This window comes from Chaetodon trifascialis, chromosome 14 (genome assembly GCF_039877785.1).
Source record: "Chaetodon trifascialis isolate fChaTrf1 chromosome 14, fChaTrf1.hap1, whole genome shotgun sequence".
Classification (NCBI taxonomy): domain Eukaryota; kingdom Metazoa; phylum Chordata; class Actinopteri; order Chaetodontiformes; family Chaetodontidae; genus Chaetodon; species Chaetodon trifascialis.
The window spans coordinates 19,907,579-19,931,755 of NC_092069.1; the positions used below are offsets into that span (position 1 = coordinate 19,907,579).

At 43.3% G+C, this 24,177-nt stretch overlaps 2 gene segments (V, D, J or C); one reads left to right on the forward strand and one right to left on the reverse strand.

Annotated features, from left to right (window-relative positions):
* Positions 1-13,766: 13,766 nt before the first annotated feature.
* LOC139341867 (Ig lambda-2 chain C region-like) lies at positions 13,767-16,723 on the forward strand. The segment is given in 3 exon segments: positions 13,767-13,806; positions 15,410-15,493; positions 16,404-16,723. Coding segments are annotated over 3 exon segments (444 nt in total).
* A 4,767-nt stretch (positions 16,724-21,490) lies between these two features.
* LOC139341868 (Ig kappa chain V region 3547-like) lies at positions 21,491-23,090 on the reverse strand. The segment is given in 2 exon segments: positions 21,491-21,801; positions 23,063-23,090. Coding segments are annotated over 2 exon segments (339 nt in total).
* Between the last annotated feature and the right edge of the window lie 1,087 nt (positions 23,091-24,177).

A 24,177-nucleotide genomic window follows, 5' to 3' on the forward strand; every position in this document is an offset into this window, starting at 1 on the left:
TGAACTCTGGACATCTCATTTAAGCTCATTTAAACACTTGACATTTAAACTTGCATTCGGTTGCACTGGACATCTTCACTTTTAATCTTGTTTGCATTGGACATGTGGACATTCTCACCTTTAACTTTTAATTCTGGCTTGCTGTGCTTTTAGATTATTTATTGCATGCCTTTTATTTAAAATTTGTGGAATATGCTGGAACTTTGAATTTCCCTTGAGGATGAATAAAATATCTATCTATCTATCTATCTATCTATCTATCTATCTATCTATCTATCTATCTATCTATCTATCTATCTATCTATCACCAAGACCCCAGTCATCACACAAAGCTAAGCTAAGCGGCCACTGGCTGTAGTCTCATGTTTGATGGTCAGCGATGAGAGTGGCATCAGTCAGCAAAAATATGAACAACCTCTGACAAAGATAAATGTGTTTGTTCAAAGGAATAAATGACATGTTCAGAGTTATGTGGATTACGGTGTCAGTGGACAGTGATGGAAAAGCAAATGATACTAATGTGTGGAAAATAAACATGAAATGTTAGTGATCATAACAATGTTGGTTTCACAGTTTTTGACTTGGAATGAAAATAAAATTATGTAAAAATATAAAATACAAATATATTATTGTGAATGTGTAGTTTGTGCTTGGTGAGGTTACTGTCAGCTCTGTGTTCAGTGCTCTGTGTCAGAGTCTCTTCCTCTTCAGCAGCTGCAGTCGCTTCCTGCTGTAACAGCTCAGTGTCTCTGTAGTCTGACTGAGGGAGGTTTTTGTACAGCTACAAATCACTGTGTGTACACTCCACCACTGTGGTAACTCTGACAGTAATAAACTGCTGCATCTTCAGTCTGAACTTCACTGATGGTCAAAGTGAAGTCGGAGCTGCTTCCACTGCCACTAAACCGAGCTGGTGTTCCTGAATGTCGTGTGCTTACAAGTTTTATGAGGAGCTTTGGAGGCTGTCCAGACTTCTGTTGATACCAGTGCAAATCCTCTCCAGCACCGCTTCTATAAACAGGTTTGCTGGTTTTACAGGTGAGAGTGACAGTGGATCCTGCAGTTGATGTCACTACTGGAGGCTGAGCCACAGTCACCTGACCGCTGCATCCTGCAGACAAAAACAAATCATTCATTTATCAGCACAAAGAAATGAGAAAAAAGCCGGCACATCATGTTTGAAATGTTGCTGAGAGAATCAACCTGTGAAACAGCAGCAGGCCAGCGTCCAGATGAGGATGGTGATGAGAGTCATGCTGCTTGTGCTTTCTGCTGTGTTGACTGACAGATGTGAGTCCTGCAGTGTTGAACTCACAGGACTATAAACCTTCTCAGTTCACTGGAGGATCAGCTGACCATGCAAAGCCTCCTCTCTATGGAAATCATCTCTCTGCTCACAACACACTCAAGGTAACGCGGATTTAAAATGTTTGAATGTAGCTGTAAAAGCAGATTGTTTGTCCTTCTTAATATAAAACTATTTGTGTTAATACTGTTGGATGTTTGTTACTCTTAGTGGATATTTTCTCACATCAACTGTTTTCTTGAAAAGATGAAATGTTATTCTTCAAATTTAACTTAAAGCTGCATTTTCGAAAATGTCTGAGCGTTTCAGTTTTATTTAGATTCATTGTGGTTCTGCTTGATGACTCTTGTGTTGTGTTCACTGGACCAGTTATCCTCATCATCAGTCTCTTCATCGACCCTCTGCACCTGCAGAAGGTCGTTTTCACTTCAGTCCAACTGAAGGAGGTTTTTGTACAGCTCTGAATCACTGTGTGAACACTCCATAACCATGGTCACCAAGACAGTAGTAATCTCCAGCATCTTCAGCCTGAACACCACTGATGGTCAGAGTGTAGTGAGAACCAGATCTACTGCCACTGAATCGAGACGGAGTTTCTGAGAAGTGAGTTGAGGCTCTGTATATAAGAAGTTTGGGAGTCTGTCCAGGTTTCTGAAGGTACCAACTGAGATCAGCACCAATATCTGAACTCCCTGTGGCGCTGATGGTCACAGTCCCTCCAAGACTAACTGACTTGAATTTGTCAGTCTGAGTCAGAAACTTGTTGGCAGAAGACTCTGAAATGAGGAAAGAAAAACATGTTTAAAGGCATCTGAAGCAGCAGCTCAGGTTTTAAAAGAAGACAACAACAAACATGTTCAAAGCAAAAGTAAAGACGAGAGAAGCGACTGAATTTACTCTGAACATGTTGAAAATCTCTCACCCTGACTCAGAAAACCCAACATGACAATCAGAGTTATTGGCAACATCATCCTGATGCAGTTTTCAGTGTGAGTGCATGAAAACAGTTCAGACTCTCTGTGACACAAGAACTTAAAGTGTGAGGAGCAGTGATGCATCAAAGTCATGCAAATATAGTGAAGAAGGCAAACACACACCTGTTCATGTGAAACAGACACAGCAGAGGTGAGGTGGAGCCACACTTCATCATCTTGACCATCATTCAGACATTAAAGGTCCATCTAGAAAATCTCGACTTTATTTTCTTCTTTATGTTTCATCTCTTCATTGTCAACAATCTCCTTGTCACTTCTTTTTGTTCTCCTTATTAACATATCTATAGCACCCCCTGCTGGCAGACTGGATCAACACTAAACTCAATGTGAGCTGACTGGAGATTTGCGGTGATGATTTTAAAACTTCACTCAATCAGTTTTTTGACCTCAGTAATCTCCCACTTTATATTTGGATGAACACTGTATTTACAAATCTTGATGTTAAGTATTTATGCTGTCTGATTATTGAAAATGACCTGAATGTAATAACTGTATTTTCAAACACAGCAGGAAGCAGCAGACAAGACTGTGCTGACCTCACACAGCAGTGTCTCCTCCATTGTCAATAAACACTCAAACTCAGCAGCAAACGTGACCTGTTGTCCAAACTACTCAGGCTGCTTGAAAGATCCATCATCACCACCAGCCTAAGTACATATAACCTGTAACTACTCATATAACCAGAGAGAGCAGTAATAGTCAAGGGCAAGATTTTTAATTCCACCTCAACATCTGTCTTCAAGACCACAAAAGGAATCCCTGACTCTCCTCCAGTTCTCCTCAGAGTCCTTTCTGCCTCGACCGCAATGATCATCTACCACAGATCACGATTAGCTAAGGAGCCAAAAGGCTAAACACCTGGTTTGGGGGATGGCGACTAACTTTAACTGGTCCCCACAAAGCAAACTATACCTGTATTTGTCATATACACTGAGTTGTGTAGAAGTAACTGCATTTCATTTGCACCTGTTTGGAAAAGGGTTTGATGCTGCATGAACCACCTCAGCAACTCAGCACAACCATCATCTCTTCCAGCACTGATGTGAAACACACTGATCCATCCAGACCTGCTGTTGTGAATCATTTCATCCTTCAAGATGTGGAACAAACCAATACAATCGGGAAGTGGGGGTGTGACTTTTTGAGGTATGATCCATAAGATCATGACATATGATTAAAACTACAAGCCACACCAGCTTGGATGGCCATGATATGTCTAATCATCTCACGTTTGTATTGTAAATATGATGTAAAAGCCAGGAACCAGTTAGCTTATCTTAGCATAAAAACTGGAAACAGGGAGAAACAGCTAGCCTGTTGATGGGCAAGTAAATCATTCCATCAACATCTGTAAGTGTCAGTAATTAAGAGATTCCCATTGGGAAGAGTTTGTGACCCTCGGACAGAGCCAGTCTAGAAGATTCCCCCCTTTGGTGATTATTTGTGCTTCACTAAGCTAACGGGTTATTGGCTGTAGCTTCACATGGAAATATTTTACAAGATTTATTTTTTTCATAATTTCAACTGGCACAACAATCTGTGGGCTGCTGGATATTATAGCAGTGACTTGGTGACATGGAATGAATATAAAAGTATGATAAAAAGATTGGAGGAGCTGTGAATGGATTGAGTGTAAATAGATAATGTTGTTATGGTTTGTGTATTTGCTATTTTGGTTATTTTTTATTGTTTATTTGTTATTTAACAATTACAATGATTGTGATAGGCCACATGGATGTGGCAGTGATATGTGGTATGTTAGATGAGCACCTTTACCTGTGTGGCAGATAGACACAATGAGTGAGAGAGGGGGTGAGTGGGTCACCATACTTTTTGTTGACCGCTGTTTTAAATGCTGTTTGAAAACTGTAAATTATTTTGAGTGTATTATCGCCATGTTATTCTGAGTTTATTGTTTTCCTATAATAAAAGTTATGAATGTATTTATGATTCAGCTTATCTTTCTTTGGAAGCAGAACAAGGCCCTAACTCAGCCTCTCAACGACTTTTACTTTTCAGTTTCCAGTAGGCAAGGCCTAGTCACTACAAAGATGAATACACCATTATATGAGTGTGAATGTGTAGTTTGTGCTTGGTGAGGTTACTGTCAGCTCTGTGTTCAGTGCTCTGTGTCAGAGTCTCTTCCTCTTCAGCAGCTGCAGTCGCTTCCTGCTGTAACAGCTCAGTGTCTCTGCAGTCTGACTGAGGGAGGTTTTTGTACAGCTACAAATCACTGTGTGAACACTCCACCACTGTGTGCACTCTGACAGTAATAAACTGCTGCATCTTCAGTCTGAACTCCACTGATGGTCAAAGTGAAGTCGGAGCTGCTTCCACTGCCACTAAACCGAGCTGGTGTTCCTGAATGTTGTGTGCTTGCAAATTTTATCAAGAGCTTTGGAGGCTGTCCAGATTTCTGTTGATACCAGTGCAAATACTCTCCAGCACTGCTTCTATAAACAGGTTTGCTGGTTTTACAGGTGAGAGTGACAGTGGATCCTGCAGTCGGTGTCACTACTGGAGGCTGAGTCACAGTCACCTGACCGCTGCATCCTGCAGACAAAAACACATCATTCATTTATCAGCACAAAGAAATGAGAGAAAAGGCAGCACATCATGTTTGAAATGTTGCTGAGAGAATCAACCTGTGAAACAGCAGCAGGCCAGCGTCCAGATGAGGATGGTGATGAGAGTCATGCTGCTTGTGCTTTCTGCTGTGTTGACTGACAGATGTGAGTCCTGCAGTGTTGAACTCACAGGACTATAAACCTTCTCAGTTCACTGGAGGATCAGCTGACCATGCAAAGCCTCCTCTCTATGGAAATCATCTCTCTGCTCTCAACCCACTCAAGGCAACGTGGATTTGAATCTTTTGAATGTAGCTGTAAAAGCAGATTTTTATGTTTCGTAAAATAAAACTGTTAGTGTTAATACTGTTGAATGTTTGTGGCAATCAGTGATTATTTTCTAACAACTGTTTTGTTGTTGAAATTTAATTCTGCATATTTAACTTAAAGCAGCACTTTCGAAACTGTCTCTGAGTTTTCAGTTTTATTTGGATTCACTGAGTTTGCTTCGCCAAACATTTCCTGGATCTGTTGTTCACTCTGCACAGAGCAACAAGTGTGCCTCAGCTAAGACTCTCAGAGACGTCAGGTAGCGCTCCTCTTGGATTCATAACCAGCCTGTTACATTTTAATGGATTAAACAAGGAAGAAACCTCAGGAGGGGCAACAAAGGAGGGTCCCTCTCACAGGACCATCAGAAATGCCAGAGATGTCAAGTGCAGAGAAGAGACCAAGAGACTTAAATTACAGTGCAGACAATCAGGGTGACAAATTAGACTGTAAACATACATGAAGAATGTAGATCTGGGAGGTCATCAAGTAACTTTCAAGTGATGAAGACCATGGAGCAGCTGCTGCTACACCACCTGAGGCCACAGGTGCACCACGCCCTTGACCCTCTGCAGTTTGCTTACCAAGAGAAGGTGGGAGTGGAGGATGTCATTGTCTACTTGCTACACCGATCCCTCTTCCACCTGGACAGGGGCAGCAGTGCGGTGAGGATTACTTATCTGGACTTCTCCAGTGCCTTCAACACCATCCAGCCTCTGCTCCTCAGAGATAAACTGACAGAGATGGGAGCAGACTCACACTTTGTGGTCTGGATTACAGACTATCTGACAGGCAGACCTCAGTACTGTATGTGGGGGACTGCAGATCTTACACCGTGGTTTGCAGTACAGGAGCACCGCAGGGGACCGTGCTCTCTCCTGACCTGTTCACCCTGTACACATCTGACTTCCAATACAACTCAGAGTCCTGCCACGTGCAAAAGTTCGCAGACGACACTGCTGTCGTGGGCTGTATCAGGAGTGGACAGGAGGAGGAGTACAGGACGCTGATCCAGGACTTTGTCACATGGCACGACTCCAACCACCTGCACCTCAACGCCACCAAGACCAGGGAGATGTTGGTGGACGTCAGGAGACCCAGGCCTCATCCGGAGCCTGTGACCATCAAAGGGGACTGTGTGGAGATTACCTGGGAGTGCAGCTCTGGACTACCAACACAGATGCTCTGTGCAGCAGTGTGCTGGGGAGACAGCATCAAAAAGAGGGACGCTGGACAAACTGGTGAGGAAGGCGGGCTCTGTGGTGGGCACAGAGCTGGACATCCCAACATCTGTGGCAGAGCGACGGGCGCTGAGCAGGCTCCTGTCAATCATGGACAATCCACTGCATCCGCTGCACAGCGTCATCTTCAGGCAGAGGAGCAGCTTCAGTGACAGGCTGCTGTCACTGTCCTGCTGCACTGACACACTGAGGAAGTCGTTTCTCCCCCATGCCATGCAGCTCTTTAACTCCTCTCAGGGAACGTTAAACATTAATGTCAACGTTCCTCAATGTTCTGACTGGAATCTGTACAACACTCTGTTCAACATGCACCTTCACTTGCATTGTGTTTCCACTGGACATCTGAACTCTGGACATCTCATTTAAGCTCATTTGAACACTTGACCTTTAAACTTGCATTCTGTTGCACTGGCCATCTTCACTTTTAATCCTGTTTGCATTGGACATGTGGACATTTTCACCTTTAACTTTTAATTCTTGGCTTGCTGTGCTTTTAGATTATTTTTTAGATGCCTTTTACTTAAAATTTCTGGAATATGCTGGAACTTGTGAATTTCCCTTGGGGATGAATAAAGTATCGATCTATCGGTCGATCGATCTGTTTATCTTTCAGGAGTCAGCAGACATAAAAGCTGAGCCGCATGACCTACCTCATCTCCACCATGGAGACCTGGAACGAGGCTCGTACTCAGAGGGAGAGAGAGACAAGAGGACAGACTGAAGCTCCTGGAGGATGAAGATCTGAACTTAATTAACTGATGTGACACCACACATGTGACAGGAGAGACAGTCAGATCAGAAATCTCCATCCTGCATGAGAGAATCCAGTCCAGGATGTTACCGCTGCAGTGAGCAGGTTCATGTCCGAGCTGAGTGAAACCAAAAGCATCAAGAAGAGCCAGAAAGGCTTTACTGAGAGCTTCAGAGGCCTCATTCAGCTGAACACTGAAATCACCAAAGACTCAAATCTCATTTCTTCCCTTGCCTGCTTGCTTGCCTTTCTGCCTCTTGATTTTCCTATGTGCTCAGGGGCCATGCTCTCACCTGTCTCACTCCATGCCCTGTCAGTCTGCGTCCTTGGAAAGGATTGGATCTACATCCATCTGACCGACTCCCACTCAAGTCCTCCTCAAGCTCAGAAACTCATTGACTCATTGTTCTCAGTCACAATGAAATACTTTGAATCTTTCTGATCTCACGATGGAAATGCAAGTGATTATGTGGAAAATGAACATATTGCGTTTTCAGTTCTAACAATGATAGTATCGCAGTTCTCGAAACAGGGAAAAAAAATGCATGTATGATATAAATGTGTAGTTTGTGCTTGGTGAGGTCGCTGTCAGCTCTGTGTTCAGTGCTCTGTGTCAGAGTCTCTTCCTCTTCAGCAGCTGCAGTCACTTCCTGCTGTAACAGCTCAGTGTCTCTGCAGTCTGACTGAGGGAGGTTTTTGTACAGCTACAAATCACTGTGTGAACAGATTAGCACTGTTTATATAGTGGTAACTCTGACAGTAATAAACTGCTGCATCTTCAGTCTGAACTCCACTGATGGTCAAAGTGAAGTCGGAGCTGCTTCCACTGCCACTAAACCGAGCTGGTGTTCCTGAAAGTCGTGTGCTTACAAGTTTTATGAGGAGCTTTGGAGGCTGTCCAGATTTCTGTTGATACCAGTGCATATGTTCTCCAGCACCGTCTCTATAAACAGGTTTGCTGGTTTTACAGGTGAGAGTGACAGTGGATCCTGCAGTCGGTGTCACTACTGGAGGCTGAGTCACAGTCACCTGACCGCTGCATCCTGCAGACAAAAACAAATCATTCATTTATCAGCACAAAGAAATGAGAGAAAAGGCAGCACATCATGTTTGAAATGTTGCTGAGAGAATCAACCTGTGAAACAGCAGCAGGCCAGCGTCCAGATGAGGATGGTGATGAGAGTCATGCTGCTTGTGCTTTCTGCTGTGTTGACTGACAGATGTGAGTCCTGCAGTGTTGAACTCACAGGACTATAAACCTTCTCAGTTCACTGGAGGATCAGCTGACCATGCAAAGCCTCCTCTCTATGGAAATCATCTCTCTGCTCTCAACACACTCAAGGTAACGTGGATTTGAATTGTTTGAATGTAGCTGTAAAAGCAGATTTTTATGCTTCGTAAAATAAAACTGTTAGTGTTAATACTGTTGAATGTTTGTGGCAGTCAGTGATGATTTTCTACCAACTGTTTTGTTGTTAAAATTTAATTCTGCATATTTAACTTAAAGCAGCCTTTTAGAAACTGCGAGTTTCTTCTAACTCAGAAAACCCAACATGACAATCAGAGTTATCTGCTCCTCAGAGATAAACTGACAGAGATGGGAGCAGGCTCACACATGGTCGTCTGGATTACAATCTATGTGACAGGCAGACTTCAGTATGTGAGACTGGGGGACTGCAGATCTGACACTATGGTTTGCAGCACAGGAGCACCGCAGGGGACCGTGCTCTCTCCTGTCCTGTTCACCCTGTACACATCTGACTTCTAAGACAACTCAGAGTCCTGCCACGTGCAAAAGTTCGCAGATGACACTGCTATCGTGGGCTGCATCAGGAGTGGACAGGAGGAGGAGTACAGGACGCTGATCCAGGACTTAGTCATATGGTGCGACCCCAACCACCTGCACCTCAACACCACCAAGACCAGGGAGATGGTGGACATCAGGAGACCCAGGCCTCATCCGGAGCCTGTGCCCATCAAAGAGGACTGTGTGGAGATTGTACGGACCTACAAATACCTGGGAACGCAGCTGGATGACAAAATGGACTGGACTGCCAACACAGATGCTCTGTGCAGGAGAGGACAGAGCCGACTGTACTTCCTCAGAAGGCTGGTGCCCTTCAACATCTGTAAAAAGATGCTGCAGATGTTGCCCCCAACTTTGGTAGCAAGTGCCCTCTTCTACGCAGCAGTGCGCTGGGGAGGAAGCATCAAAAAGAGTGACACTACACGTCTGGACAAACTGATGAGGAAGGTGAACTCTGTGGTGGCCACAGAGCTGGACAGCCTGACATCTGTGGCAGAGGAGCAGCTTCAGTGACAGGCTGCTGTCACTGTCCTGCTGCACTGACAGACTGAGGAAGTCGTTCCTCCCCCATGCCATGCGGCTCTTTAACTCCTCTCAGGGAACGTTAAACATTAATGTCAACATTCCTCAATGTTCTGAATGGAATCTGTACAACACTCTGTTCAACATGCACCTTCACTTGCATTCTGTTTGCACTGGACAGTTAAACTCTGGACATCTCATTTAAACTCATTTGAACACTTGACATTTAAACTTGCGTTCTGTTGCACTGGACATCTTCACTTTTAATCCTGTTTACACTCAAAATGTGGACATTTTTACTTTTAACTTTGAATTCTTTACTTGCTGTGCTTTTACATTATTTATTGCATGCCATTTACTTGGAATATGCTGGAACTTGTAAATATCCTTTGGGGATGAATAAAGTATCTATCTATCTATCTATCTATCTATCTATCTATCTATCTATCTATCTATCTATCTATCTATCTATCTATCTATCTTTCAGGAGTCAGCAAACATAAAAGCTGAGCCACATGACCGACCTCCTCTCCACCATGGAGACCTGGAAAGAGGACAGACTCAGAGACGGAGAGAGAGACAAGAGGACAGACTGAAGCTCCTGGAGGATAAAGATCTGAATTTAATTAGAAACTGATGTGACACCACTCATGTGACAGGAGAGACAGTCAGATCAGAAACCTCCATCCTGCATGAGAGAATCCAGTCCAGGATGTTACCGCTGCAGTGAGCAGGTTCGTGTCCGAGCTGAGTGAAACCAAAAGCATCAAGAAGAGCCAGAAAGGCTTTACTGAGAGCTTCAGAGGCCTCATTCAGCTGAACACTGAAATCACCAAAGACTCAAATCTCATTTCTTCTCTTGCCTGCCTTCCTGACTCTTGATTTTCCTGTTTTTCGTGTGCTCAGGTGCGTTACTCTCACCTGTCTCCGTAATGGAAATGCAAGAGATGCTGATGATCACAGTTATTGAAATAGGAAAAATGCATGAATGTGAATGTGTAGTTTGTGCTTGGTGAGGTTACTGTCAGCTCTGTGTTCAGTGCTCTGTGTCAGAGTCTCTTCCTCTTCAGCAGCTGCAGTCGCTTCCTGCTTTAACAGCTCAGTGTCTCTGCAGTCTGACTGAGGGAGGTTTTTGTACAGCTACAAATCACTGTGTGAACACATCAGCACTGTTTATATAGTGGTAACTCTGACAGTAATAAACTGCTGCATCTTCAGTCTGAACTCCACTGATGGTCAAAGTGAAGTCGGAGCTGCTTCCACTGCCACTAAACCGAGCTGGTGTTCCCGAAATTTGTGTGCTTACAAGTGCTATTATGGGCTTTGGAGGCTCTCCAGATTTCTGTTGATACCAGTACATATCTTCTCCATCACTGTCTCTATAAACAGGTTTGCTGGTTTTACAGGTGACAGTGACAGTGGATCCTGCAGTCGATGTCACTACTGGAGGCTGAGTCACAGTCACCTGACCGCTGCATCCTGCAGACAAAAACAAATCATTCATTTATCAGCACAAAGAAATGAGAGAAAAGGCAGCACATCATGTTTGAAATGTTGCTGAGAGAATCAACCTGTGAAACAGCAGCAGGCCAGCGTCCAGATGAGGATGGTGATGAGAGTCATGGTGCTTGTGCCTTCTGCTGTGTTGACTGACAGATGTGTGTCCTGCAGTGTTGAACTCACAGGACTATAAACCTTCTCAGTTCACTGGAGGATCAGCTGACCATGCAAAGCCTCCTCTCTATGGAAATCATCTCTCTGCTCTCAACACACTCAAGGCAACGTGGATTTAAAATGTTTGAATGTAGCTGTAAAAGCAGATTGTTTATCCTTCTTAATATAAAACTATTTGTGTTAATACTGTTGGATGTTTGTGATATTTTCTCACATCAACTGTTTTCTTGAAAAGATGAAATGTTACTCTTCAAATTTAACTTAAAGCTGCATTTTCGAAACTGTCTGAACGTTTCAGTTTTATTTAGATTCATTGTGGTTCTGCTTGGTGACTCTTGTGTTGTGTTCACTGGACCAGTTATCCTCATCATCAGTCTCTTCATCGACCCTCTGCACCTGCAGCAGGCCATTTTCACTTCAGTCCAACTGAAGGAGGTTTTTGTACGGCTCTGAATCACTGTGTGAACACTCCATAACCATAGTCACCAAGACAGTAGTAATCTCCAGCATCTTCAGCCTGAACACCACTGATGGTCAGAGTGTAGTGAGAACCAGATCTACTGCCACTGAATCGAGACGGAGTTCCCGAGAAGCGACTTGAGGCATCATATATGAGAAGTTTGGGAGCCTGTCCAGGTTTCTGAAGGTACCAACTGAGATCAGTGCCAATATTTGAACTCCCTGTGGCGCTGATGGTCACAGTCCCTCCAAGACTAACAGACTTGAATTTGTCAGTCTGAGTCAGAAACTTGTTAGCAGAAGACTCTGAAATGGGGAAAGAAAAACAATGTTTAAAGGCATCTGAAGCAGCAGCTCAGGTTTTAAAAGAAGACAACAACAAACATGTTCAAAGCAAAACTAAAGACGAGAGAAGCGACTGAATTTACTCTGATTGTCATGTTGGGTTTTCTGAGTCAGGGTGAGAGATTTTCAACATGTTCAGAGTTATTGGCAACATCATCCTGATGCAGTTTTCGGTGTGAGTGCATGAAAACAGTTCAAACTCTCTGTGACACAAGAACTTAAAGTGTGAGGAGCAGTGATGCATCACAGTCATGCAAATATAGTGAAGAAGGCAAACACACACCTGTTCATGTGAAACAGACACAGCAGAGGTGAGGTGGAGCCACACTTCATCATCTTGACCGTCATTCAGACATTAAAGGTCCATCTAGAAAATGTTGACTTTATTTTCTTCTTTATGTTTCGTCTCTTCATTGTCAACAATCTCCTTGTCACTTCTTTATGTTCTCCTCATTAACATATCTATAGCACCCCCTGCTGGCAGACTGGATCAACACTAAACTCAATGTGAGCTGACTGGAGATTTGCGGTGATGATTTTAAAACTTCACTCAATCAGTTTTTCTACCTCAGTAATCTACCAATTTATATTTGGATGAACACTGTATTTAGAAATCTTGATGTTAAGTATTTATGCTGTTCTGATTATTGAAAATGACCCAAATGTAATAACTGTATTTTCAAAGACAGCAGGAAGCAGCAGACGAGACTGTGCTGACCTCACACAGCAGTTTCTCCTCCATCGTCAATAAATACTCAAACTCAGCAGCAGACGTGACCTGTTTTCCAAACTGCTCAGGCTGTTTGAAAGATCCATCATCACCACCAGCCTCAGTACATATAACCTGTAACCACTCATATAACCAGAGAGAGCAGTAATAGTCAAGGGCAAGATTTTTAATTCCACCTCAACATCTGTCTTCAAGACCACAAAAGGAATCCCTGACTCTCCTCCAGTTCTCCTCAGAGTCCTTTCTGCCTCGACTGCAATGATCATCTACCACAGATCACGATTAGCTAAGGAGCCAAAAGGCTAAACACCTGGTTTGGGGGATGGCGACTAACTTTAACTGGTCCCCACAAAGCAAACTATACCTGTATTTGTCAAATACACTGAGTTGTGTAGAAGTAACTGCATTTCATTTGCACCTGTGTGAAAAAGGGTTTGATGCTGCATTAACCACCTCAGCAACTCAGCACAACCATCATCTCTTCCAGCACTGATGTGAAACACACTGATCCATCCAGACCTGCTGTTGTGAATCCTTTCATCCTACAAGATGTGGAACAAACCAATACAATCGGGAAGTGGGGGTGTGACTTTTTGAGGTATGATCCATAAGATCATGACATATGATTAAAACTACAAGCCCCACCATCTTGGATGGCCATGATATGTCTAATCATCTCATGTTTGTATAGTAAAAATGATGCTAAAGCCAGGAACCAGTTAGCTTATCTTAGCATAAAAACTGGAAGATTCCCCCTTTGGTGATTATTTATGCTTCACTAAGCTGACAGGTTATTGGCTGTAGCTTCACATGGAAATATTTTACAAGATTTATTTTTTTCATAATTTCAACTGGCACAACAATCTGTGGGCTGCTGGATATTATAGCAGTGACTTGGTGACATGGAATGAATATAAAGTATGTTAAAAAGATTGGAGGAGCTGTGAATGGATTGAGTGTAAATACATAATGTTGTTATGGTTTATATATTTGCTATTTTGGTTATTTTTTATTGTTTATTTGTTATTTAACAATTACAATGATTGTGATAGGTCACATGGATGTGGCAGTGATATGTGGTAAGTTAGATCAACACCTTTACCTGTGTGGCAGATAGACACGATGTGTGAGAGAGGGGGTGAGTGGGTCACCGTACTTTTTGTTGACCACTGTTTTAAATGCTGTTTGAAAACTGTGAATTATTTTGAGTGTATTATCGCTACGTTATTCTGAGTTCATTGTTTTCCTATAATAAAAGTTATAAATGTATTTATGATCTCAGCTTATCCTTCTTTGGAAGACCGTCAAACAAGGCCCTAACTCAGCCTCTCAATGACTTTTACTTTTCAGTGTCCAGTAGGCAAGGCCTAGTCACTACAAAGATGAATACACCATTATATGAGTGTGAATGTGTAGTTTGTGCTTGGTGAGGTCGCTGTCAGCTCTGTGTTCAGTGCTCTGTGTCAGAGTCTCTTCCTCTTCAGCAGCTGCAGTCGCTTCCTGCTGTAACAGCTCAGTGTCTCTGCAGTCTGACTGAGGGAGGTTTTTGTACAGCTACAAATCACTGTGTGAACACATCAGCACTGTTTATTTCATGGTAACTCTGACAGTAATAAACTGCTGCATCTTCAGTCTGAACTCCACTGATGGTCAAAGTGAAGTCGGAGCTGCTTCCACTGCCGCTAAACCGAGCTGGTGTTCCTGAATGTCGTGTGCTTACAAATCCTATTAGGAGTTTTGGAGGCTGCCCAGACTTCTGTTGATACCAGTGCATACACTCATCATCATCGCTGTCTCTATAAACAGGTTTGCTGGTTTTACAGGTGAGAGTGACAGTGGATCCTGCAGTCGATGTCACTACTGGAGGCTGAGTCACAGTCACCTGACCGCTGCATCCTGCAGACAAAAACAAATCATTCATTTATCAGCACAAAGAAATGAGAGAAAAGGCAGCACATCATGTTTGAAATGTTGCTGAGAGAATCAACCTGTGAAACAGCAGCAGGCCAGCGTCCAGATGAGGATGGTGATGAGAGTCATGCTGCTTGTGCTTTCTGCTGTGTTGACTGACAGATGTGAGTCCTGCAGTGTTGAACTCACAGGACTATAAACCTTCTCAGTTCACTGGAGGATCAGCTGACCATGCAAAGCCTCCTCTCTATGGAAATCATCTCTCTGCTCTCAACACACTCAAGGCAACGTGGGACACAAAACCAGGAGAAATACTGTTTGGATTGACACCATCTATGATCTTAATGGAACACAAGGAAATATTTATATTACAAGTGCAGTTGAGGATTTAAGGACAAGTTTGTGTCCACTGTGGTTGGTATGATGTGTCTGTTTGTCTGCCTTTCATTTACTGACAGGGTTCACTGCAGATAAATAATGTCATTCACTTCTTTTTTTTTATGAGTTTGGAAATGATCAGAATTAAAAAGCATCATCTTCATTTAACCAAGTATCAACTGATAGAAAACTGTGAAAAAAAAAAAGACTTTATTACAAGAAGACTGTCATCGTTTGTCTGTCAGGTGCAGAAAACTAAAGAAAAATGAAAGAAATAACCTTCATTTATACAATAATTTCAATCCATATCACTTAAAATGCTTTGCAGATTCAGGAAAATATAATTTTATTTCTGTCAGAGACTTTTTTCAGTGTGTAGATGCTTGTTGACAGTGCAGGAGGTTTTTGTACGGCCACTTCATCAGTTTGTATCACTGTGGTGGACTTTTGGTGGAGGAACCAAACTCATCATTGACTGTAAGTATCACAGATTTATCATTTTTACAACATGAAATATCAAACTTATTGTGTAAAATGAGCTAATTACAAAAGAAATTATTGAAGGTGTTTCAAATGTGTGTATTTATTGTTATTTATCAAACTTGGCTGAAATCGCAATTTGGCTTTCAATGTGTAAAGATTAATTTTAATATTCTGTTTCTGATAATATTAAGGTTAAATAAATGCCAAATAAGTTAAATTTTCCCGTATTTTTATTTTCATTTTAGTTTTTATTCGACAAAATGTACTTGTGGAATTGGTCTTAGGAAAACTTTAATGCTAAAAAATAACACCACATTTCTTAATTTTTAGATTCAAACAGTTATTAAAAGAAAATCTGTCTATAAAACAAATAAGTGAGTTTATCTGTAGATGTAGTCCAGCTGTAGTTTGTGTTCACAGTTCGTTAGTTTAAAGTGGTGAAAAGGAAGTGAAACAGACAGATGACAAAGTCTTTAACTGGATTCAGACATTACATTTTAAAAAACTAGAAAATCATTGAAGGCATGAATTATTTACTGTCAAACATTATAAATTAGACATGAAGATTTAATTTCATGATCATTATTCTCAATATTTCTTTATATTTACACTCATGTTGCATATGATTGTCTAATTCTGAGTGATTTGTGATGAGCGCCTCAGTCGAAGATTCATCAGTTTAAATGTGAAAATGAGATCAAGTTTGAGCATTTAGTTTTATTTGTTAGCGCCTCATTTGGTCCCATCTGTCACCTCCTCTCCTCTGTCTGATCACAGTATGGTGCACACAGCTCATCCACAGTCGTGTTAACCTCTGTCATGTATGCTCAGTGTGTGGTGTTGAGCTGTGTGTCCTACAGTGGGAGTTAATCTGCTCCTCGTGTGTCTCTGCTCTCCCCTCCAGCTGGCTCCACGGTCAGGCCCTCGGTCTCTCTGCTTCCCCCCTCCTCTGAGCAGCTCTCCGGGGGCTCGGCCACGCTGGCCTGCCTGCTGAGCGGCTACTCTCCTCAGGGAGCCGTGGTGAGCTGGGAGGTGGACGGTACGCAGGTGACAGAGGGGGTCCTGAGCAGCTCCGAGGAGGAGAAGAGCGGACGCTACAGCAGCAGCAGCACCCTGAGCCTGAGCAAGGAGCGCTGGATGGAAGGAGAGCTGTACTCCTGCAAGGTCCTCCATAAGGGCCACAGCCAGACCCAGTCCCTCCACAGGAGCCAGTGTGAGGCCTAGAGGGGCCCAGGACAGGAGCTCCGTGCTGGGAGGGAGCAGGAGGAACACACCTGCTGCTCTCATCAATATGACTTTTCATGTTTGCAGAGGAAACTAAAGCTTTGTGTGACAGAGAACAACACTGCTGTAAAGTGTTGGACAACAACGACTTAGAGAGAAATGTGTGTAGCTCAGCAGCTGGATGTGAGTGTGCTTCATAACTGTCATGTTGATGGTTGATGTTTGTGCTAATAAAGCTTGAAGTGATGAACAACTTGATGAAGTGTTTGGTCTTTTATTTCATGAAGAGCAGCAAGAAATTAAATGCTTTTATAACTTCAGCTGATTCGCTCTTGGACCTGTCCCCCCTGGCCTGACCGTCTGCTCAAATGATTGGATCTCTCACATTTGTCTGTGTTACTCTGTTGGAAAGATCATTAAACTGATTCAACTCTTCATCATCTCCCACCTCTTTCTCTGAGTCACAGTGTTTGGGTCTGTTTCTTGATGAAAACCTCACAACTTCAGTGATTGTACAGGTTCAACAAACAAAATGCAACATGTGCGTCTCTGAGCTTTAGTGGTGATGTTCAGCTGATTTTTGTACCTTTGGATGGAGCCAGGCTCGATGGTTACCAAGACTCCAGTCATCACACAAAGCTAAGCTAAGCGGCCACTGGCTGTCGTCTCATGTTTGATGGTCAGAGATGAGAGTGGCATCAGTCAGCAAAAATATGAACAACCTCTGACAAAGATAAATGTGTTTGTTCAAAGGAATAAATGACATGTTCAGAGTTATGTGGATTACGGTGTCAGTGGAAAGAGATGGAAAAACAAATGATACTAATGTGTGGAAAATAAACATGAGATGTTGGTGATCATCACAATGTTAGTTTCACAGGTACTGACATGGAAAAAAACTATGTAAAAATATAAAACACAAATATATGAGTGTGAATGTGTAGTTTGTGCTTGGTGAGGTTACTGTCAGCTCTGTGTTCAGTGCTCTGTGTCAGAGTCTCTTCCTCTTCAGCAGTTGCAGTCGCTTCCTGCTGTAACAGCTCAGTGTCTCTGCAGTCTGACTGAGGGAGGTTTTTGTACAGCTACAAATCACTGTGTGAACACCCAAGCACTGTTTATGTAATGTTCACTCTGACAGTAATAAACTGCTGCATCTTCAGTCTGAACTCCACTGATGGTCAAAGTGAAGTCGGAGCTGCTTCCACTGCCACTAAACCGAGCTGGTGTTCCTGAATGTCGTGTGCTTGCAAATTTTATCAGGAGCTTTGGAGGCTGTCCAGATTTCTGTTGATACCAGTGCATACAGTCTCCAGCACTGCCACTATAAACAGGTTTGCTGGTTTTACAGGTGAGAGTGACAGTGGATCCTGCAGTTGATGTCACTACTGGAGGCTGAGTCACAGTCACCTGACCGCTGCATCCTGCAGACAAAAACAAATCATTCATTTATCAGCACAAAGAAATGAGAGAAAAGGCAGCACATCATGTTTGAAATGTTGCTGAGAGAATCAACCTGTGAAACAGCAGCAGGCCAGCGTCCAGATGAGGATGGTGATGAGAGTCATGCTGCTTGTGCTTTCTGCTGTGTTGACTGACAGATGTGAGTCCTGCAGTGTTGAACTCACAGGACTATAAACCTTCTCAGTTCACTGGAGGATCAGCTGACCATGCAAAGCCTCCTCTCTATGGAAATCATCTCTCTGCTCTCAACACACTCAAGGCAACGTGGATTTGAATCTTTTGAATGTAGCTGTAAAAGCAGATTTTTATGCTTCGTAAAATAAAACTGTTAGTGTTAATACTGTTGAATGTTTGTGGCAGTCAGTGATGATTTTCTACCAACTGTTTTGTTGTTAAAATTTAATTCTGCATATTTAACTTAAAGCAGCATTTTAGAAACTGTGAGTTTCTTCTGACTTAGAAAACCCAACATGACAATCAGAGTTATCTGCTCCTCAGAGATAAACTGACAGAGATGGGAGCAGGCTCACACCTGGTGGTCTGGATTACAGTCTATCTGACAGACAGACCTCAGTATGTGAGACTGGGGGACTGCAGATCTGACACCGTGGTTTGCAGCACAGTCGCACCGCAGGGGACCGTGCTCTCTCCTGTCCTGTTCACCCTGTACACATCGAACTTCTAAGACAACTCAGAGTCCTGCCACGTGCAAAAGTTCGCAGATGACACTGCTATCGTGGGCTGCATCAGGAGTGGACAGGAGGAGGAGTACAGGACGCTGATCCAGGACTTTGTCACATGGTGCGACTCCAACCACCTGCACCTCAACACCACCAAGACCAGGGAGATGGTGGTGGACTTCAGGAGACCCAGGCCTCATCCGGAGCCTGTGACCATCAAAGGGGACTGTGTGGAGATTGTACAGACCTACAAATACCTGGGAACGCAGCTGGATGACAAAATGGATGGACTGCCAACACAGATGCTCTGTGCAGGAGAGGACAGAGCCGACTGTACTTCCTCAGAAGGCTGGTGCCCTTCAACATCTGCAAAAAGATGCTGCAGATGTTGCACCCGACTTTGGTAGCAAGTGCCCTCTTCTACGCAGCAGTGCGCTGGGGAGGAAGCATCAAAAAGAGTGACGCTACACGTCTGGACAAACTGGTGAGGAAGGTGAACTCTGTGGTGGGCACAGAGCTGGACAGCCTGACATCTGTGGCAGAGGAGCAGCTTCAGTGACAGGCTGCTGTCACTGTCCTGCTGCACTGACAGACTGAGGAAGTCGTTCCTCCCCCATGCCATGCGGCTCTTTAACTCCACTCAGGGAACGTTAAACATTAATGTCAACATTCCTCAATGTTCTGAATGAAATCTGTACAACACTCTGTTCAACATGCACCTTCACTTGCATTCTGTTTGCACTGGACAGTTAAACTCTGGACATCTCATTTAAACTCATTTGAACACTTGACATTTAAACTTGCGTTCTGTTGCACTGGACATCTTCACTTTTAATCCTGTTTACACTCAAAATGTGGACATTTTTACTTTTAACTTTGAATTCTTTACTTGCTGTGCTTTTACATTATTTATTGCATGCCATTTACTTGGAATATGCTGGAACTTGTAAATATCCTTTGGGGATGAATAAAGTATCTATCTATCTATCTATCTATCTATCTATCTATCTATCTATCTATCTATCTATCTATCTATCTATCTATCTATCTATCTATCTATCTATCTATCTATCTATCTATCTATCTTTCAGGAGTCAGCAAACATAAAAGCTGAGCCACATGACCGACCTCCTCTCCACCATGGAGACCTGGAAAGAGGACAGACTCAGAGACGGAGAGAGAGACAAGAGGACAGACTGAAGCTCCTGGAGGATAAAGATCTGAATTTAATTAGAAACTGATGTGACACCACTCATGTGACAGGAGAGACAGTCAGATCAGAAACCTCCATCCTGCATGAGAGAATCCAGTCCAGGATGTTACCGCTGCAGTGAGCAGGTTCGTGTCCGAGCTGAGTGAAACCAAAAGCATCAAGAAGAGCCAGAAAGGCTTTACTGAGAGCTTCAGAGGCCTCATTCAGCTGAACACTGAAATCACCAAAGACTCAAATCTCATTTCTTCTCTTGCCTGCTTGCCTGCCTTCCTGACTCTTGATTTTCCTGTTTTTCGTGTGCTCAGGTGCGTTACGCTTACCTGTCTCCGTAATGGAAATGCAAGAGATACTGATGATCACAGTTATTGAAATGGGAAAAATATATGAGTGTGAATGTGTAGTTTTTGCTTGGTGAGGTTACTGTCAGCTCTGTGTTCAGTGCTCTGTGTCAGAGTCTCTTCCTCTTCAGCAGCTGCAGTCGCTTCCTGCTGTAACAGCTCAGTGTCTCTGCAGTCTGACTGAGGGAGGTTTTTGTACAGCTACAAATCACTGTGTGAACACATCAGCACTGTTTATTTCATGGTAACTCTGACAGTAATAAACTGCTGCATCTTCAGTCTGAACTCCACTGATGGTCAAAGTGAAGTCGGAGCTGCTTCCACTGCCACTAAACCGAGCTGGTGTTCCTGAATGTCGTGTGCTTACATATTCAATTAGGAGCTTTGGAGGCTGCTCAGATTTCTGTTGATACCAGTGCATATACTCATTTCCAAGAATGTCTCTATAAACAGGTTCGCTGGTTTTACAGGTGAGAGCGACAGTGGATCCTGCAGTTGGTGTCACTACTGGAGGCTGAGTCACAGTCACCTGACTGCTGCATCCTGCAGACAAAAACAAATCATTCATTTATCAGCACAAAGAAAAATGCTGATAAGTCCTGCAGTCCTGCAGTGTGGAACTCACAGGACTATAAACCTTCTCAGTTCACTGGAGGATCAGCTGACCATGCAAAGCCTCCTCTGTATGGAAATCATCTCTCTGCTCTCAACACACTCAAGGCAACGTGGATTAAATTGTTTGAATGTAGCTGTAAAAGCAGATGTTTTATGCTTCTTAATATAAAACTGTTAGTCTTATTCCTGTTGAATGTTTGTGGCAATCAGTGATTATTTTCTAACAACTGTTTTGTTGTTGAAGTTTAATTCAGCATTTTAACTTAAAGCAGCATTTTAGAAACTGTCTGTGAGCTTGTTTCAGTTTTATTTAGATTCATTGTGGTTCTGCTTGATGACTCTTGTGTTGTGTTCACTGGACCAGTTATCCTCATCATCAGTCTCTTCATCGACCCTCTGCACCAGCAGCAGGCCGTTTTCTCTTCAGTCAAACTGAAGGAGGTTTTTGTACGGCTCTGAATCACTGTGTGAACACTCCACTACCATGATAGCCAAGACAGTAGTAATCTCCAGCATCTTCAGCCTGAACACCACTGATGGTCAGAGTGTAGTGAGAACCAGATCTACTGCCACTGAATCGAGACGGAGTTCCCGAGAAGCGACTTGAGGCATCATATATGAGAAGTTTGGGAACCTGTCCAGGTTTCTGAAGGTACCAACTGAGATCATCATCAATGTCTGAACTCCCTGTGGCGCTGATGGTCACAGTCCCTCCAAGACTAACAGACTTGAATTTGTCAGTCTGAGTCAGAAACTTGTTGGCAGAAGACTCTGAAATGGGGAAAGAAAAACATGTTTAAAGGCATCTGAAGCAGCAGCTCAGGTTTTAAAAGAAGACAACAACAAACATGTTCAAAGCAAAAGTGAAGACGAGAGAAGTGACTGAATTTACTCTGAACATGTTGAAAATCTCTCACCCTGACTCAGAAAACCCAACATGACAATCAGAGTTATTGGCAACATCATCCTGATGCAGTTTTCAGTGTGAGTGCATGAAAACAGTTCAGACTCTCTGTGACACAAGAACTTAAAGTGTGAGGAGCAGTGATGCATCAAAGTCATGCAAATATAGTGAAGAAGGCAAACACACACCTGTTCATGTGAAACAGACACAGCAGAGGTGAGGTGGAGCCACACTTCATCATCTTGACCATCATTCAGCCTTTTATTCAGACGAGGTCGCTTCCAAAGTTTGGAATTCAGGACTTTTTAAATTGTTTCTCTTTATTGTCAACATTCCTGTTTTACGTTTATCTTGTTCCACATGACTTTGGTTTCATTCACAGACAAATGGCGTCCCCTGCTGGCAAGCTGCATCAGTTCATCATCTTGACGATCATTCAGACATTAAAGGTCTTGTCTCTTGTCTGTCTGTCACTTGTCAGTCAAGTCTGTGTCTGTGTTGCTGCAGGGCGTGGCTGGCAGGTTGGGCTCGGCCTCTTGAACACGCCTGCGGCAATCAATCAATCAAAACTCACCTGCTCACTCAGTATATAAGCACCAGGGTTTCAATAAATACTCATCGTATTGTCTGCTTTGCTTCGTGGTAACGACCAGACCTAAACATCTTGTTCAGTACTCTTATCAGTCTTTTGTCTTGCCTGTCCATCTGCCTTTCTGACTGTTTTTGTCCTGTTTGTGCTCAGCTGCCTGGCCCTCACCTGTTATCATCCATGCCCTGTCTGTCTGTCTACTCTCACAGAGAACTTGGACCTGTCAGCGCTCAAGCTCAGTACAACCGACTCTGCCTCATCTGAACTCAGTCTTTGCTTATTTTCATGAAACTGTTAAAACTGTTTGCTGCCACTCTGCCTCTCATCTGCTCACCTACTCAGCCAGCACTCTTCAACATTCAACCACGCCCACCTGTTCAATCACCTGACGCACACCTGGGACTCATCACCAATCAGTACAATACTTAAGCCGCTCTCTTCCACTCACTCATTGCCAGATTGTTCTTCCCCTTCATGTAAGACTCTCCAGCATTGTTCTTTGCATTGCTTTCCTGGTATTGACCTCACCTCTCCCTCACCTTGCCTGTCCTCCACATCCCTGGTCATCACCTTTGCTTTGTGTCTCTGACTACGTCTCCAGCCTTGACCGTTCTGGATTCAAGATTCAGTGGAACTGTTTGTTGTTTGCTTTGCCAAACATTTCCTGGATCTGTTGTTCACAAACATAATATGTTTACAATCTATGAGGAATCTATGAATCCATGAAGAAAGTGGATGTGGGAGGACATCAAGGAATTTTCAGGTGTCACAAAACAGATAAAAGCTGAGCCACATGACCAACCTCCTCTCCACCATGGAGACCTGGAAAGAGGACAGACTCAGAGACGGAGAGAGAGACAAGAGGACAGACTGAAGCTCCTGGAGGATGAAGATCTGAACTTAATTAACTGATGTGACACCACACATGTGACAGGAGAGACAGTCAGATCAGAAACCTCCATCCTGCATGAGAGAATCCAGTCCAGGATGTTACCGCTGCAGTGAGCAGGTTCATGTCCGAGCTGAGTGAAACCAAAAGCATCAAGAAGAGCCAGAAAGGCTTTACTGAGAGCTTCAGAGGCCTCATTCAGCTGAACACTGAAATCACCAAAGACTCGAATCTGCTTTCTTCCCTTGCCTGCTTACCTGCCTTCCTGACTCTTGATTTTCCTATTTTTCACGTGCTCAGGTGCATTACACTCACCTGTCTCTGAAATGGAAATGCAAGAGATGCTGATGATCACAGTTTTTGAAATAGGAAAAATGTATGATATAAATGTGTAGTTTGTGCTTGGTGAGGTTACTGTCAGCTCTGTGTTCAGTGCTCTGTGTCAGAGTCTCTTCCTCTTCAGCAGCTGCAGTCGCTTCCTGCTGTAACAGCTCAGTGTCTCTGCAGTCTGACTGAGGGAGGTTTTTGTACAGCTTCAAATCACTGTGTGAACACTCCACCACTGTGGTAACTCTGACAGTAATAAACTGCTGCATCTTCAGTCTGAACTCCACTGATGGTCAAGTGAAGTCAGAGCTGCTTCCACTGCCACTAAACCGAGCTGGTGTTCCTGAATGTCGTGTGCTTACAAATCCTATTAGGAGCTTTGGAGGCTGTCCAGATTTCTGTTGATACCAGTGCATACACTCATCATCATCACTGTCT